Here is a 16,080-nt window from a genome sequence, read left to right on the forward strand (position 1 = left end):
ACCTCTTTCCTGGCTTTAATAAGCGTAGGAATGACTTCCTCCGGAATGCCCTTTTCCTTCAGGATCCGGCGTTCAACCGCCATGCCGTCAAACGCAGCCGCGGTAAGTCTTGGAACAGACAGGGCCCCTGCTGTAGCAGGTCTTGTCTGAGCGGCAGAGACCACGGATCCTCTGAGATCATCTCTTGAAGTTCCGGGTACCACGCTCTTCTTGGCCAATCCGGAACCACGAGAATTGTGTTTACTCCTCGCTTTCTTATTATTCTCAATACCTTTGGTATGAGAGGTAGAGGAGGGAACACATAAACTGACCGGTACACCCACGGTGTCACTAGAGCGTCCACAGCTATCGCCTGAGGGTCTCTTGACCTGGCGCAATACCTCTCTAGTTTTTTGTTTAGGCGGGACGCCATCATGTCCACCTGTGGACGACCCCATTGATTTACAATCATTTGGAAGACTTCTGGATGAAGTCCCCACTCTCCCGGGTGGAGGTCGTGCCTGCTGAGAAAGTCTGCTTCCCAGTTGTCCACTCCCGGGATGAACACTGCTGACAATGCTAGTAGATGATTCTCCGCCCATCGGAGAATTCTTGTGGCTTCTGCCATTGCCATCCTGCTTCTTGTGCCGCCCTGTCGATTCACATGGGCGACTGCCGTGATGTTGTCTGACTGGATCAGCACCGGCTGGTATAGGAGCAGGGATTTTGCTCGACTTAGGGCATTGTAAATGGCCCTTAGTTCCAGAATATTTATGTGAAGGGCAGTCTCCTGACTTGACCATAGTCCTTGGAAGTTTCTTCCCTTTGTGACTGACCCCCAGCCTCGTAGGCTGGCATCCGTGGTCACCAGGACCCAGTCCTGTATGCCGAATCTGCGGCCCTCCAGAAGATGAGCACTCTGCAGCCACCACAGAAGAGACACCCTGGTTCTTGGGGACAGGGTTATCAAGCGATGCATCTGAAGATGCGATCCGGACCACTTGTCCAACAGGTCCCACTGAAAAATTCTGGCATGGAACCTGCCGAATGGAATTGCTTCGTAAGAAGCTACCATCTTTCCCAGGACCCGCGTGCAGTGATGCACCGATACCTGTTTTGGTTTTAGGAGGTCTCTGACTAGAGAAGACAACTCCCTGGCTTTCTCCTCCGGGAGAAACACTTTTTTCTGGACTGTGTCCAGAATCATTCCCAGGAACATTAGACGTGTCGTGGGGACCAGCTGTGACTATGGGATATTCAGAATCCAGCCGTGCTGGCGCAGCACTTCCTGAGATAGTGCTACTCCCACTAACAATTGTTCCTTGGATCGTGCCTTTATTAGGAGATCGTCCAAGTATGGGATAATTAAAACTCCCTTTTTTCGAAGGAGTATCATCATTTCCGCCATAACCTTGGTAAATACCCTCGGTGCCGTGGAGAGTCCAAACGGCAGCGTCTGGAATTGGTAATGGCAATCCTGTACCACAAATCTGAGGTACTCCTGGTGAGGATGGTAAATGGGGACATGCAGGTAAGCATCCTTGATGTCCAGGGATACCATGTAATCCCCCTCGTCCAGGCTCGCAATAACCGCCCTGAGCGATTCCATCTTGAACTTGAATCTTTTTATGTATGTGTTCAAGGATTTCAAATTTAAAATGGGTCTCTCCGAACCGTCCGGTTTCGGCACCACAAATAGTGTGGAATAGTAACCCCGGCCTTGTTGAAGTAGGGGTACCCTGTTTATCACCTGCTGGGAATACAGCTTGTGAATCGCTGCTAGCACCGCCTCCCTGTCTGAGGGAGCAATCGGCAAGGCAGATTTTAGGAACCGGTGGGGTGGAGCCGCCTCGAATTCCAGCTTGTATCCCTGAGATACTATTTGAAGGATCCAGGTATCCACCTGTGAGCGAGCCCACTGATCGCTGAAATTCATGAGGCGGGCCCCCACCGTACCTGGCTCCGCCTGTGGAGCCCCACCGTCATGCGGCGGACTTGGAAGAGGAAGCGGGGGAGGACTTTTGTTCCTGGGAACCTGCTGTTTGCTGCAGCCTTTTTCCCCTACCTCTGCCTCTAGACAGAAAAGACCCTCCTTTTCCCCGCTTGTTTTTCTGGGTCCGAAAGGACTGAACCTGATAAAATGGCGCCTTCTTAGGCTGTGAGGGGACATGGGGTAAAAATGCTGACTTCCCAGACGTTGCTGTGGAAACTAGGTCGGAGAGACCATCCCCAAATAATTCCTCCCCTTTATAAGGCAAAACTTCCATGTGCCTTTTGGAATCTGCATCTCCAGTCCACTGGCGAGTCCATAAGCATCTCCTCGCAGAGATGGATAATGCACTTACTTTAGATGCCAGCCGGCAGATTTCCCTCTGTGCATCTCTCATGTATAAGACTGAGTCTTTGATATGGTCAATTGTTAGCAGAATCGTGTCTCTGTCTAATGTGTCAATATTTTCTGACAGTTTATCTGACCACGCAGCGGCAGCACTGCACATCCATGCTGACGCAATAGCTGGTCTAAGTATAATGCCTGAGTGTGTATATACAGACTTCAGGATCGCCTCCTGCTTTCTATCAGCAGGTTCCTTAAGGGCGGCCGTATCCTGGGACGGTAGTGCCACCTTTTTAGACAAACGTGTGAGCGCTTTATCCACCCTAGGGGGTGTTTCCCAACGTAACCTATCCTCTGGCGGGAAAGGGAACGCCATTAGTATCTTCTTAGGAATTACCAATTTCTTATCAGGGGAAGCCCACGCTTCTTCACACACTTCATTTAATTCATCTGACGGGGGAAAAACTACAGGTAGTTTTTTCTCCCCAAACATAATCCCCTTTTTTGTGGTACCTGGATGTAAATCAGAAATATTTAACACCTCTTTCATTGCCTCAATCATGCAGTGAATGGCCTTAACGGGCATTAAATTTGACTCATCGTCGTCGACACTGGTGTCAGTATCCGTGTCGACATCTACTTGTGCCATCTGAGATAGCGGGCGTTTCAGAGCCCCTGATGACTTTTGAGACACCTGGACAGGCACGAGCTGAAGACTCGGCTGTCCCACAGTCGGCATGTCGTCAAATTTTTTATGTAAGGAGTCTAAACGTGCACTCATTTCCTGCCATAAACTCATCCACTCAGGTGTATGCCCCCCAGGGGGTGACATCCCTGCTAAAGGCATCTGCTCCCCCTCCACATCATTATCCTCCTCAAACATGTCGACACAGCCGTACCGACACACTCCACACACACAGGGAATGCTCCAACAGAGGACAGGACCCACAAAAAGCCCTTTGGGGGGACAGAGTAAGAGTATGCCAGCACACACCAGAGCGCTATATATATATATATATATATATATATATATATATATATATATATATATACACACACAGGGACTAACTGAGTTATGTCCCTAATAGCTGCTTTTCAATAAAATATATATACTGCCAAATTTAATGCCCCCCCTCTCTTTTCCCTCTTACTGGTACTGTAGATTGCAGGGAAGAGCCAGGGAGCTTCCTTCCAGCGGAGCTGTGAGGGAAAAATGGCGCCAGTGTGCTGAGGAGATAGGCTCCGCCCTTTTTCGCAGCCTATTCTCCCGCTTTTTATGGAATTCTGGCAGGGGTATTTACCTCATATATAGCCCCTGGGGCTATATATTGAGGTATTTTAGCCAGCCAAGGTGTTTTTATTGCTGCCTCAGGGCGCCCCCCCCCCAGCGCCCTGCACCCTCAGTGACCGGAGTGTGAAGTGTGTGAGAGGAGCAATGGCGCACAGCTGCAGTGCTGTGCGCTACCTTGGTGAAGACAGTCTTCATGCCGCCGATTTTCCGGACCATCTTCTTGCTTCTGGCTCTGTAAGGGGGACGGCGACGCGGCTCCGGGACCGAACATCAAGGCTGGGCCTGCGGTCGATCCCTCTGGAGCTAATGGTGTCCAGTAGCCTAAGAAGCCCAATCCGGCTGCAAGCAGGCGAGTTCGCTTCTTCTCCCCTTAGTCCCTCGCTGCAGTGAGCCTGTTGCCAGCAGGTCTCACTGAAAATAAAAAAATCTAAGACTATTACTTTCAAAGAGCTCAGGAGAGCCCCTAGTGTGCATCCAACCTCGGCCGGGCACGAAATCTAACTGAGGCTTGGAGGAGGGTCATAGTGGGAGGAGCCAGTGCACACCAGGTAGTCTAAGATCTTTCTAGAGTGCCCAGCCTCCTTCGGAGCCCGCTATTCCCCATGGTCCTTACGGAGTTCCCAGCATCCACTAGGACGTCAGAGAAACTACTAATAGTTTTCTCTCACCAAACACAATACCCTTTTTATGTGGTATCTGGGGTATAATCATAAATGTGTAATACATTTTTCATTGCCTCAATCATGTAACGGGTGGACCTATTTGGAGGGTACACTAGTCTCATCGTCGTCGACACTGGAGTCGGCATCAGTGTCGACATCTGTGTCTGCTATCTGAGGTAGCGGGCGTTTTTAGAGCCCCCCATGACATTTGAGACGCTGGAACAGGCACAAGCTGAGTAGCCGGCTGTTCTGTGTCGTCGACCTTTTATGTAAGGAGTTGACACTTTCACGTAATCCTTCCATAATTCAACCACACCGGTGTCGACCCCGCAGGGGGTGACAACATATTTACAGGCATTCGCTCCGCCTCCACCTCATTATCCTCCACATACATGTCGACACAGCCGTACCGACACACAGCCCACACACAGGGAATGCTCTGATAGAGGACAGGACCCCACAAAGCCCTTTGGGGAGACAGAGGGAGAGTATGCCAGCACACACCAGGGCGCTATATATCACAGGGATAGCACCTATAAAAAAGTGTTTTCCCTTATAGCTGCATATATTGTATACTGCGCCTAATTTGTGCCCCCCCTCTCTTTTTTAACCCTTTCTGTAGTGTAGTTACTGCAGGGGAGAGCCAGGGAGCTTCCCTCCAACGGAGCGGTGAGGGAAAAATGGCGCCAGTGTGCTGAGGGAGATAGCTCCGCCCCTTTTTCGCGGACTTTTCTCCCGCATTTTTATGGATTCTGGCAGTGGTTAATGTACATCCATATAGCCCTGGGGGTTATATGTGATGTATTTTTGTCAGCCATGGTGTTAATATTGCTGCTCAGGGCGCCCCCCCCCAGCGCCCTGCACCCATCAGTGACCGCAGTGTGAGGTGTGCATGAGGAGCAATGGCGCACAGCTGCAGTGCTGTGCGCTACCTTGATGAAGACTGATGTCTTCTGCCGCCGATCTTCCGGACCTCTTCTTGCTTCTGGCTCTGTAAGGGGGCCGGCGGCGCGGCTCTGGGACCGGACTTCAAGGCTGGGCCTGTGTTCGATCCCTCTGGAGCTAATGGTGTCCAGTAGCCTAAGAAGCCCAAGCTGGCTGCAAGCAGGCAGGTTCGCTTCTTCTCCCCTTAGTCCCTCGATGCAGTGAGCCTGTTGCCAGCAGGTCTCACTGAAAATAAAAAAACCTAAAACTAACTTTTTTCTAAGAAGCTCAGGAGAGCCCCCTAGATTGCACCCATCTCGGCCGGGCACAAAAATCTGAGGCTTGGAGGAGGGTCATAGGGGGAGGAGCCAGTGCACACCAGGTAGTCCTAAAGCTTTCTTTAGTTGTGCCCAGTCTCCTGCGGAGCCGCTATTCCCCATGGTCCTTACGGAGTTCCCAGCATCCACTAGGACGTCAGAGAAAAGTATTGCGTTTACAAAGTGAACATTACATTTTTCGCCAGATGAGTCTACGCAAAGTTGCATGTGCTCAAACCACTAGGTGCAGCAGCTGGACCAGTCCAAGGCAGGTACCGTGTGTCTTCTACATGCTGTATGAAGGTCTCCTTTGCAGCTTCTGGGGACTCAAAACGAATCCCACGCTTGATTTGTGGGAGCCTGGACTGTATGGCAGATGATTAAACACGTGGATGCGTTCATTGGCCAGAAAATCTGCCACTTTCTTGGACCTGTGCGCATGTGCACTGTTGCGACAGAGGTGGTCACTACGAGCGCAAGTTCTTGGATGGCATCTGGAAATTGCCTCCAGCACTTACGGCAGGCTCTGGTTGGCGTACCAGTGCCCTGTGACTGTGCGCTGCTGCACAATATGACAAGTCTTGGCCACAAAAACAGACACCATCTGCTTGCCCACGCTGCGCTCACGTTGTAACTTCAGTGGCAGCGCAACTCCAACTGCAGTCCAGCAGGTTGACTTTTGGTCTCTGGGATGAGAATGTAGATCTAGGATCCACCACCACCACTAATTATCTCCCAGACAGTTTGAGCGACAGCCAGCACACCCGCACAGCAAGTCGCAGCACAAAGTCACCCAAGCCTCTTTCTGCTCTCGAGTCAGCTAATAGGGCTCTCAGCGTGTGGAAACCTTGCACTGGTCAAGCTTTTTTTGTGCAGTATCAAGTGAATAGAAGATCATGGCTCTCCAGTGGCCTCTGCTGAGCTCCATGATGAGTTTGTGAGGGTAATGAACAAGCTGACTTCTTCAATGTGCAGCGCTGTTTTTATACGGTTCTGTGTCTTGACATTTCACAAGAAGTTTAGTCAGAGGTTACAGTTCACAACCAGACCGTCAGATTGTGTCTGCTCTACCAATGCAATGCACCATCGGAAACCTATCGCATGTATGTTCTATTGTATGTGTGTCTTTCTGTATGTTCTATATGGAATTGAAAATAAATGGTAATTTTTATAATTACATTGGCTTGGAAAAATATATCTACCTATATATGCATATTCATTGGTGAAAAATAAGACCAGTAGTTTATAGGTATACAGTACCTTGATGTAAGCACCCTGTGATTTACACGTACTACACTTTTTTTACATAAATTGTTGTCTGTTGGAAGAAGCAGCAAACACCAATTATTTAAGTGTCTTATTTATTATTTCACACATTACACATGGCAACACCCTTTATAGCACCATTTCTCAAAAGCACCTGATTTCTATGGTTAGTATTTAGCATTTGGATAGGCCTCCAGGTGTTGACAAAGGCAGATCTTGTATCCTGAAGAGCGTAGATCCCCCATCCTCTACAATATAGTTTCTTACTGTATAAGTAATATTAAGAACTTTATCAAACTATACTTACAGCATAAGGGCACTTAGAACTGCTATGGCTGCTCTGAATTTTCAGAGGAACCTTTGTGTTGGTGACTGCTGAATAGGCTAACTTGCGTTCCATTGTCTGGATCTGCCTAAAGGTGCAGTCTATGTGACAAAGGGTATTTATACTTCAAGCAAAATGTAAGGGTAAATTGTATACTTGTAAAACACATGATTGCTTTGCTTCATAATTTTCTCCCACTTTAGCATAAATGTTACAGGTGTATTGTAGGCCACATCCTGAAAGCAGCTAAAAACACTACAACCACAATTCAGGAAAACCTCAGGAGACCCCCCACATACATTTAAAATTTTTAATAGCATAAACATCTGCCCATTTATGGAAAATATTTACAAGCAAATTGACCTCTTTCAGACCCCTCTTGCCTCCCTGCCCGATTTCTGCCGCACTCCCCTAAAACGATCATAAAAGGACAAAATTGAAGATGCATTTTAAGAGTAACGAGGGCTGGTGTGGATTTAGAACACCACCTCAAACACCTGATGACATAGAAACAGAATCTGATGGCATATAAAAACCACTTGTCCCATGCAGCCTGTCTTCTTTTCCTATTGGTAACTTTAATCTTATTTGTTCCTTGTAAGGCCATACATAGGTCTATCCCACAGATGTATAAATTGGAGTCTATTCTGTCACTAATCGGTCTGTCCTCCCATGTCGCTGGATCACTTACCACTCCTGCCACGCTAATACCCGATCAGGTGGCAAGCTGTCAAAGTCCGGTGCACATGATAACTATAAAGGTCTCAATATTTCTCGGCCTACGAGGCCGCAGTTCACTGCCAGCCAGATCCAGAGTTCTTCTGTCTCAATCACCTGACTAGTCTAGCCAATCTAGGTCAGCCTGAGCAGTCCTGCACCACCTGATGCTGCTCAGCCAATCTTGGCTAAACCCCGAGTATTTATTCCATCAGCTGACTCACAGAAGACACCTGTACAATGTCTAGCCTAATCATTACTAGGTGAAGCCAACAGTGCTCCTGCTGTTTATTCCCTGTGTATCTTGCCAGTGCCGTTTTGCCATTATCTGCTATAGAGACCTCCTTACCATCAGCACAGGTCATTCCTAAGGTCGCACAGTCAGTTGCTTCGATCTACCTGCTTGCCTCACTCATTCCTGCTACCATCCATTCCGGTGTTTGGGTTTCCGGTGCTTATCCCTCTGAATGCTCTCAGTTCCTGGATTACAGTACAATCCAGTATCAAGCCTGGTAAATCCACTGTCCATTTCTGTCACTCCAGCATTTCCAGATTACTGCATCTACTAGAGAGTGTCGCATACCATTCACAGTAACTACCCAGTAACCAGCCTGGTCAAGCTGCTGTTACACTCACTCTCTCTACAGAAACCTTTCATCTACCAACACCGAAGTCCCTGAAGGTCCAGTGGCAGGATCTGGCACTCCCTGCCAAGGCCCAGGTTTGAATCCCGGTCGGAGAGGCTTACTGACTATTTTGTATTACATGTCAGGTGGTATCCTCAAGCCAACCAGTTTCACATATTCTCCAGACACCTACACTGACAAATATCCTGACCCGGGTTCACAAACAAATACAAGAGAGTGACCCAATCCCATACTTTCAAGTCAAAAACCTTACTGCAGTCTAGATTAGCTACATCTACAGCCCCCCTTGATCTATTACTTTAGGCACCCAATCAGAAAAGTCGGTAAGATTTGTTTAGCATGATTTTCCCCCAGTAAATCCATGTTATTTGGGATACGATAAATTGCTGGATTTGAGATATTACACAACTTTCTTTGAATAGTGTTGCCATTATTTTACATACTACTAATGTAAGGCTCATTGGTCAGTAGCTATTTGCCTCTTCCTTGCTTCCACTTTTGTACAGTGGCACTAAATTTGCTGTTTTTAAGTCCTCTGGAATTACTCCTGTAGAAAGCGACTGGTTGAATAATTATTTTAATGTGTTGCCAGCATGCATTGAAGTTCTTTTGGTATCCATGGATGCATAAACTGAGTTTTGAGAGTTCTGTTAGGACCTTCTCTGTAAATGTACTTGGATCTACCTAATTTTTATGAATGCCCTTACAGACTTAACTTCTGTAAGGAACACTGAACAAAAAGATTTAGATTATCTACCACTGCCTTGTCCAGACTCTCACCGAGTTAAGTCTCTTGATCCTTCTTATTATTATATACACACAGACCACGTTAGAGATGAAAAACGAATACATCCCTTTGAGAACTTTAATTACAAAGTGCTCAAATATTTTTAGGGGTAATCAAATATAAAAGCCAATTAACCCAGACCAGAACCTGAGGGAAGGGGTTGGGGACCATAGATCACACTTACTTGATTGTATGTCCGGAGTAGTGTTTGCAGCAGAGTTCGTTGATCAACAAACAATCGTTCCTAAATGCAAACACGCCCACATTTTAGCAAATAGGAGAGACTATGCAAACCATGTACTGAATGATATCTCCTGCATTACCTTACCTCCTAAATGCAATGAACTGCGAGTGCTCATGATCCTGTAATCCAGGTCCATTCTGAAGTAATGTATTTATAGCAGTGTACAAATCTGAGTGTTGCAAGAACATAATCAAGTTTTAGAAATGCAATTAAGTAGGTAACTTTATGGGACAAAGTAGTCACAGCACAGAGAGAGATAAAGTACTTTCTTGGAAAGGAAGGACTGTTCAGAGTTTTTGAAATACAAATAATTTTGAAGTCCCTTCACCTGCATTAATAATTTGATGGGAGTCAGATTTCCTAGGATACTCCTTTGTTCAAAGCAACACTTAGGGGGTATTCAATTGCAGTTTCTGACTTTTTTAGGTCGGAAACTGTTCCGACCTATTCAATCCCGAAGTCAGCAATGCCGACTTGTCGGAAAACACGTGGATTGTCGGAAAACACGTGGATCAGCGGAATAGCCGCAGATCCACATGTTTTGTTTGAAGCGTGGCCAAATCAGACAGGTTTTAGCCCAGTTTCCGACAAGGTCAATCAACTTAAAAAAAAAAAGAAAAAAAAAAAAAGTCGGATTGGCATTGTCGGGAACAGATGTCTGATCCTTTCCGTAGGAAAGGATCCAACATCAACTGAATATACCCCATAGCATGCAATTAACAGATTATGATCATAATTTCTAAAAATCAGAGGAGGAAGAAACTGACAAATAGCTGGCAATGGCAACCAAATTCACTCACCAGCCAGCTATCATGTCTTGCAATACAAAGATCCTTATGCATATAGGATGCTGTTGGCTTATCAGAGGCTCTCGCCAAGAGGTTGTGGGCTGGTAGCTGAGCTAACGAATGGAATGGATCTTCAAAGTATTAAAGGAGTGGGAGTAAAATTGTTGTAGAGAAATTAAAAAAAAAAACACTAAAAAAAACAAAACATTCCTTGAGTAGAAAGGAAACCAATTGTAGCTGAACAGACTGAAAAAAAAATAAGAATTTACTCACCGGTAATTCTATTTCTCGTAGTCCGTAGTGGATGCTGGGAACTCCGTAAGGACCATGGGGAATAGCGGGCTCCGAAGGAGGCTGGGCACTCTAGAAAGATTTAAGACTACCTGGTGTGCACTGGCTCCTCCCACTATGACCCTCCTCCAAGCCTCAGTTAGGACACTGTGCCCGGACGAGCTGACATAATAAGGAAGGATTTAGAATCCCGGGTAAGACTCTTACCAGCCACACCAATCACACCGTACAACTCGTGATACTATATCCAGTTTGACAGTATGAACACAACTGAGCCTCTCAACAGATGGTTCAACAATAACCCTTTAGTTAACAATAACTATTTACAAGTATTGCAGACAATCCGCACTTGGGATGGGCGCCCAGCATCCACTACGGACTACGAGAAATAGAATTACCGGTGAGTAAATTCTTATTTTCTCTGACATCCTAGTGGATGCTGGGAACTCCGTAAGGACCATGGGGATTATACCAAAGCTCCCAAACGGGCGGGAGAGTGCGGATGACTCTGCAGCACCGAATGAGAGAACTCCAGGTCCTCCTCAGCCAGGGTATCAAATTTGTAGAATTTTGCAAACGTGTTTGCCCCTGACCAAGTAGCTGCTCGGCAAAGTTGTAAAGCCGAGACCCCTCGGGCAGCCGCCCAAGATGAGCCCACCTTCCTTGTGGAATGGGCATTTACAGATTTTGGCTGTGGCAGGCCTGCCACAGAATGTGCAAGCTGAATTGTACTACAAATCCAGCGAGCAATAGACTGCTTAGAAGCAGGAGCACCCAGCTTGTTGGGTATGTACAGGATAAACAGCGAGTCAGATTTTCTGACTCCAGCCGTCCTGGAAACATATATTTTCAGTGCCCTGACAACGTCTAGCAACTTGGAGTCCTCCAAATTCCTAGTAGCCGCAGGCACCACAATAGGCTGGTTCAGGTGAAACGCTGACACCACCTTAGGGAGAAATTGGGGACGAGTCCTCAATTCTGCCCTATCCATATGGAAAATCAGATAAGGGCTTTTACATGATAAAGCCGCCAATTCTGACACTCGCCTGGCTGAAGCCAAGGCCAATAACATGACCACTTTCCACGTGAGTTATTTCAGATCCACGGTTTTTAGTGGCTCAAACCAATGTGATTTTAAGAAACTCAACACCACGTTGAGATCCCAAGGTGCCACAGGAGGCACAAACGGGGGCTGAATATGCAGCACTCCTTTCACAAATGTCTGAACTTCAGGTACTGAAGCTAGTTCTTTTTGAAAGAAAATCGACAGAGCCGAGATCTGTACTTTAATGGAGCCTAGTTTTAGGCCCATATTCACTCCTGCTTGCAGGAAATGCAGAAATCGACCTAGTTGAAATTCCTCTGTTGGGGCCTTTTTGGCCTCGCACCATGCAACATATTTCCGCCATATGCGGTGATAATGCTTTGCCGTAACATCTTTCCTGGTCTTAATAAGCGTAGGAATGACTTCTTCCGGAATACCCTTTTCCTTTAGGATCCGGTGTTCAACCGCCATGCCGTCAAACGCAGCCGCGGTAAGTCTTGGAACAGACAGGGCCCCTGCTGTAGCAGGTCCTGTCTGAGCGGTAGAGGCCACGGGTCCTCTGAGAGCATCTCTTGAAGTTCCGGGTACCACGCTCGTCTTGGCCAATCCGGAACCACGAGAATTGTGTTTACTCCTCGCTTTCTTATTATTCTCAATACCTTTGGTATGAGAGGCAGACGAGGGAACACATAAACCGACTGGTACACCCACGGTGTCACTAGCGCGTCCACAGCTACCGCCTGAGGGTCCCTTGACCTGGCACAATATCTTTTTAACTTTTTGTTTAGGCGGGACGCCATCATGTCCACCTGTGGTTTTTCCCAACGGTTTACCAGCATCTGGAAGACTTCTGGATGAAGTCCCTACTCTCCCGGGTGGAGGTCGTGTCTGCTGAGGAAGTCTGCTTCCCAGTTGTCCACTCCCGGAATGAACACTGCTGACAGTGCTAGTACATGATTCTCCGCCCATCGGAGGATTCTTGTGGCTTCTGCCATCGCCATCCTGCTTCTTGTGCCGCCCTGTCGATTTACATGGGCGACTGCCGTGATGTTGTCTGACTGGATCAGCACCGGCTGGTGTAGGAGCAGGGATTTTGCTTGACTTAGGGCATTGTAGATGGCCCTTAGTTCCAGAATATTTATGTGAAGGGAAGTCTCCTGACTCGACCATAGTCCTTGGAAGTTTCTTCCCTGTGTGACTGCCCGCCAGCCTCGAAGGCTGGCATCCGTGGTCACCAGGACCCAGTCCTGTATGCCGAACCTGCGGCCCTCTCGAAGATGGGCACTCTGCAGCCACCACAGTAGAGACACCCTGGTTCTTGGAGACAGGGTTATTAAGCGATGCATCTGAAGATGCGATCCGGACCACTGGTCCAACAGGTCCCACTGAAAGATTCTGGCATGGAACCTGCCGAAGGGAATTGCTTCGTAAGAAGCCACCATCTTTCCCAGGACCCGCGTGCAGCGATGCACTGATACCTGTTTTGGTTTCAGGAGATCTCTGACTAGAGATGACAACTCCCTGGCTTTCTCCTCCGGGAGAAACACTTTTTTCTGGACTGTATCCAGAATCATACCCAGGAACAGTAGCCGTGTCGTCGGAACCAGCTGTGACTTCGGGATATTCAGAATCCAGCCGTGCTGGTGCAGCACCTCCTGAGCTAGTGCTACTCCCACCAACAACTGTTCCTTGGACCTCGCTTTTATTAGGAGATCGTCCAAGTACGGGATAATTAAAACTCCCTTTTTTCGAAGGAGTATCATCATTTCCGCCATAACCTTGGTAAATACCCTCGGTGCCGTGGACAGTCCAAAACGGCAGCGTCTGGAATTGGTAATGGCAATCCTGTACCACAAATCTGAGGTACTCCTGGTGAGGATGGTAAATGGGGACATGCAAGTAAGCATCCTTGATGTCCAGGGATACCATGTAATCCCCCTCGTCCAGGCTCGCAATAACCGCCCTGAGCGATTCCATCTTGAACTTGAATTTTTTTATGTATGTGTTCAAGGATTTCAAATTTAAAATGGGTCTCACCGAACCGTCCGGTTTCGGTACCACAAATAGTGTGGAATAGTAACCCCGGCCTTGTTGAAGTAGGGGTACCTTGATTATCACCTGCTGGGAATACAGCTTGTGAATTGCCGCTAGCACCGCCTCCCTGTCTGAGGGAGCAATCGGCAAGGCAGATTTTAGGAACCGGTGGGGTGGAGACGCCTCGAGTTTGTACCCCTGAGATACTAATTGAAGGATCCAGGGATCCACTTGTGAGCGAGCCCACTGATCGCTGAAATTCTTGAGGCGGCCCCCCACCGTACCTGGCTCCGCCTGTGGAGCCCCACCGTCATGCGGCGGACTTGGCAGAAGAAGCGGGGGAGGACTTTTGCTCCTGGGAACCTGCTGTTTGTTGCAGCCTTTTTCCCCTACCTCTGCCTCTGGATAGAAAAGACCCGCCTTTTCAACGCCTGTTTTTCTGGGTCCGAAAGGACTGAACCTGATAAAACGGCGCCTTCTTAGGCTGTGAGGGGACATGGGGTAAAAATGCTGACTTCCCAGACGTTGCTGTGGAAACTAGGTCCGAGAGACCATCCCCAAATAACTCCTCACCCTTATATGGCAACACTTCCGTGTGCCTTTTAGAATCTGCATCTCCTGTCCACTGGCGAGTCCATAAGCCTCTCCTAGCAGAAATAGACAATGCACTAACTTTAGATGCCAGTCGGCAGATTTCCCTCTGTGCATCTCTCATATATAAGACCGAGTCTTTTATATGGTCTATGGTTAACAGGATCGTGTCTCTGTCTAATGTGTCAATATTTTCTGACAGTTTATCTGACCACGCAGCGGCAGCATTGCACATCCAAGCTGACGCAATCGCTGGCCTAAGTATAATGCCCGAGTGTGTATATACAGACTTCAGGATCGCCTCCTGCTTTCTATCAGCAGGTTCCTTGAGGGCGGCCGTATCCGGAGACGGTAGTGCCACCTTTTTAGACAAACGTGTGAGCGCTTTATCCACCCTAGGAGGTGTTTCCCAACGTGACCTATCCTCTGGCGGGAAAGGGAACGCCATTAGTACCTTCTTTGGAATTACCATTTTTTTATCAGGGAAAGCCCACGCTTCTTCACACACTTCATTTAATTCATCTGATGGGGGAAAAACTACGGGTAGTTTTTTCTCCCCAAACATAATACCCTTTTTAGTGGTACCTGTATTTATATCAGAAATGTGTAACACCTCTTTCATTGCCTCAATCATGCAGTGAATGGCCTTAGTGGGCATCAGGTTAGACTCATCGTCGTCGACACTGGTGTCAGTATCAGTGTCGACATCTGGGTCTGCGGTCTGAGGTAGCGGGCGTTTTAGAGCCCCTGATGACCTGTGCGACGCCTGGACAGGCACGAGCTGAGAAGTCGGCTGTCCCACATTTGGCATTTCGTCAAATTTCTTATGTAAGGAGTCTATACGTGCACTCATTTCTTTCCATAAGCTCAACCACTCAGGTGTCTGCCCCGCAGGGGGTGACATCCCTTCTAAAGGCATCTGCTCCGTCTCCACATCATTATCCTCATCAAACATGTCGACACAGCCGTACCGACACACCGCACACACACAAGGAATGCTCCAACAGAGGACAGGACCCACAAAAGCCCTTTGGGGGGACAGAGTGAGAGTATGCCAGCACACACCAGAGCGCTATATAATGCAGGGACTAACTGAGTTATGTCCCCTATAGCTGCTTTTTCTATATAATTTATACAGCGCCTAAATTTAGTGCCCCCCCTCTCGTTTTTTACCCTTTTCTGTAGTGTAGACTGCAGGGGAGAGCCAGTGAGCTTCCTTCCAGCGGATCTGTGAAGGAGAAATGGCGCCAGTGTGCTGCAGGAGATAGCTCCGCCCCTTTTCCGCGGACTATTCTCCCGCTTTTTTCTGGATTCTGGCAGGGGTATTTTCCACATATATAGCCTCTGGGGCTATATATTGTGGTATTTTTGCCAGCCAAGGTGTTATAATTGCTTCTCAGGGCGCCCCCCCCCAGCGCCCTGCACCCTCAGTGACCGGAGTGTGAAGTGTGTGTGAGGAGCAATGGCGCACAGCTGCAGTGCTGTGCGCTACCTTGGTGAAGACTGATGTCTTCTGCCGCCGATTTTCCGGACCTCTTCTTGCTTCTGGCTCTGTAAGGGGGACGGCGACGCGGCTCCGGGACCGAACACCAAGGACTGGGCCTGCGGTCGATCCCTCTGGAGCTAATGGTGTCCAGTAGCCTAAGAAGCCCAATCCGGCTGCAAGCAGGCGAGTTCGCTTCTTCTCCCCTTAGTCCCTCGCTGCAGTGAGCCTGTTGCCAGCAGGTCTCACTGAAAATAAAAAACCTAAATCTATACTTTCTTTCTAAGGGCTCAGGAGAGCCCCTAGTGTGCATCCAACCTCGGCCGGGCACAAAATCTAACTGAGGCTTGGAGG

At 48.1% G+C, this 16,080-nt stretch overlaps 1 protein-coding gene across 1 annotated transcript in view; it reads right to left on the reverse strand.

Moving 5' to 3' along the window:
- The window catches only part of HELB (DNA helicase B), a 206,837-nt gene that overhangs the window by 63,415 nt on the left and 127,342 nt on the right, over positions 1 to 16,080 (reverse strand). Inside the window, exons 8-9 of the mRNA XM_063927539.1 lie at positions 9,579 to 9,663; positions 9,435 to 9,494 (exon numbers count right to left, since the gene is read on the reverse strand). Coding sequence (XP_063783609.1) covers positions 9,435 to 9,494; positions 9,579 to 9,663 — 145 coding nt within the window. The remainder of the gene's footprint in view (positions 1 to 9,434; positions 9,495 to 9,578; positions 9,664 to 16,080) is intronic.

This window comes from Pseudophryne corroboree, chromosome 6, assembly GCF_028390025.1.
Source record: "Pseudophryne corroboree isolate aPseCor3 chromosome 6, aPseCor3.hap2, whole genome shotgun sequence".
NCBI lineage: Eukaryota > Metazoa > Chordata > Amphibia > Anura > Myobatrachidae > Pseudophryne > Pseudophryne corroboree.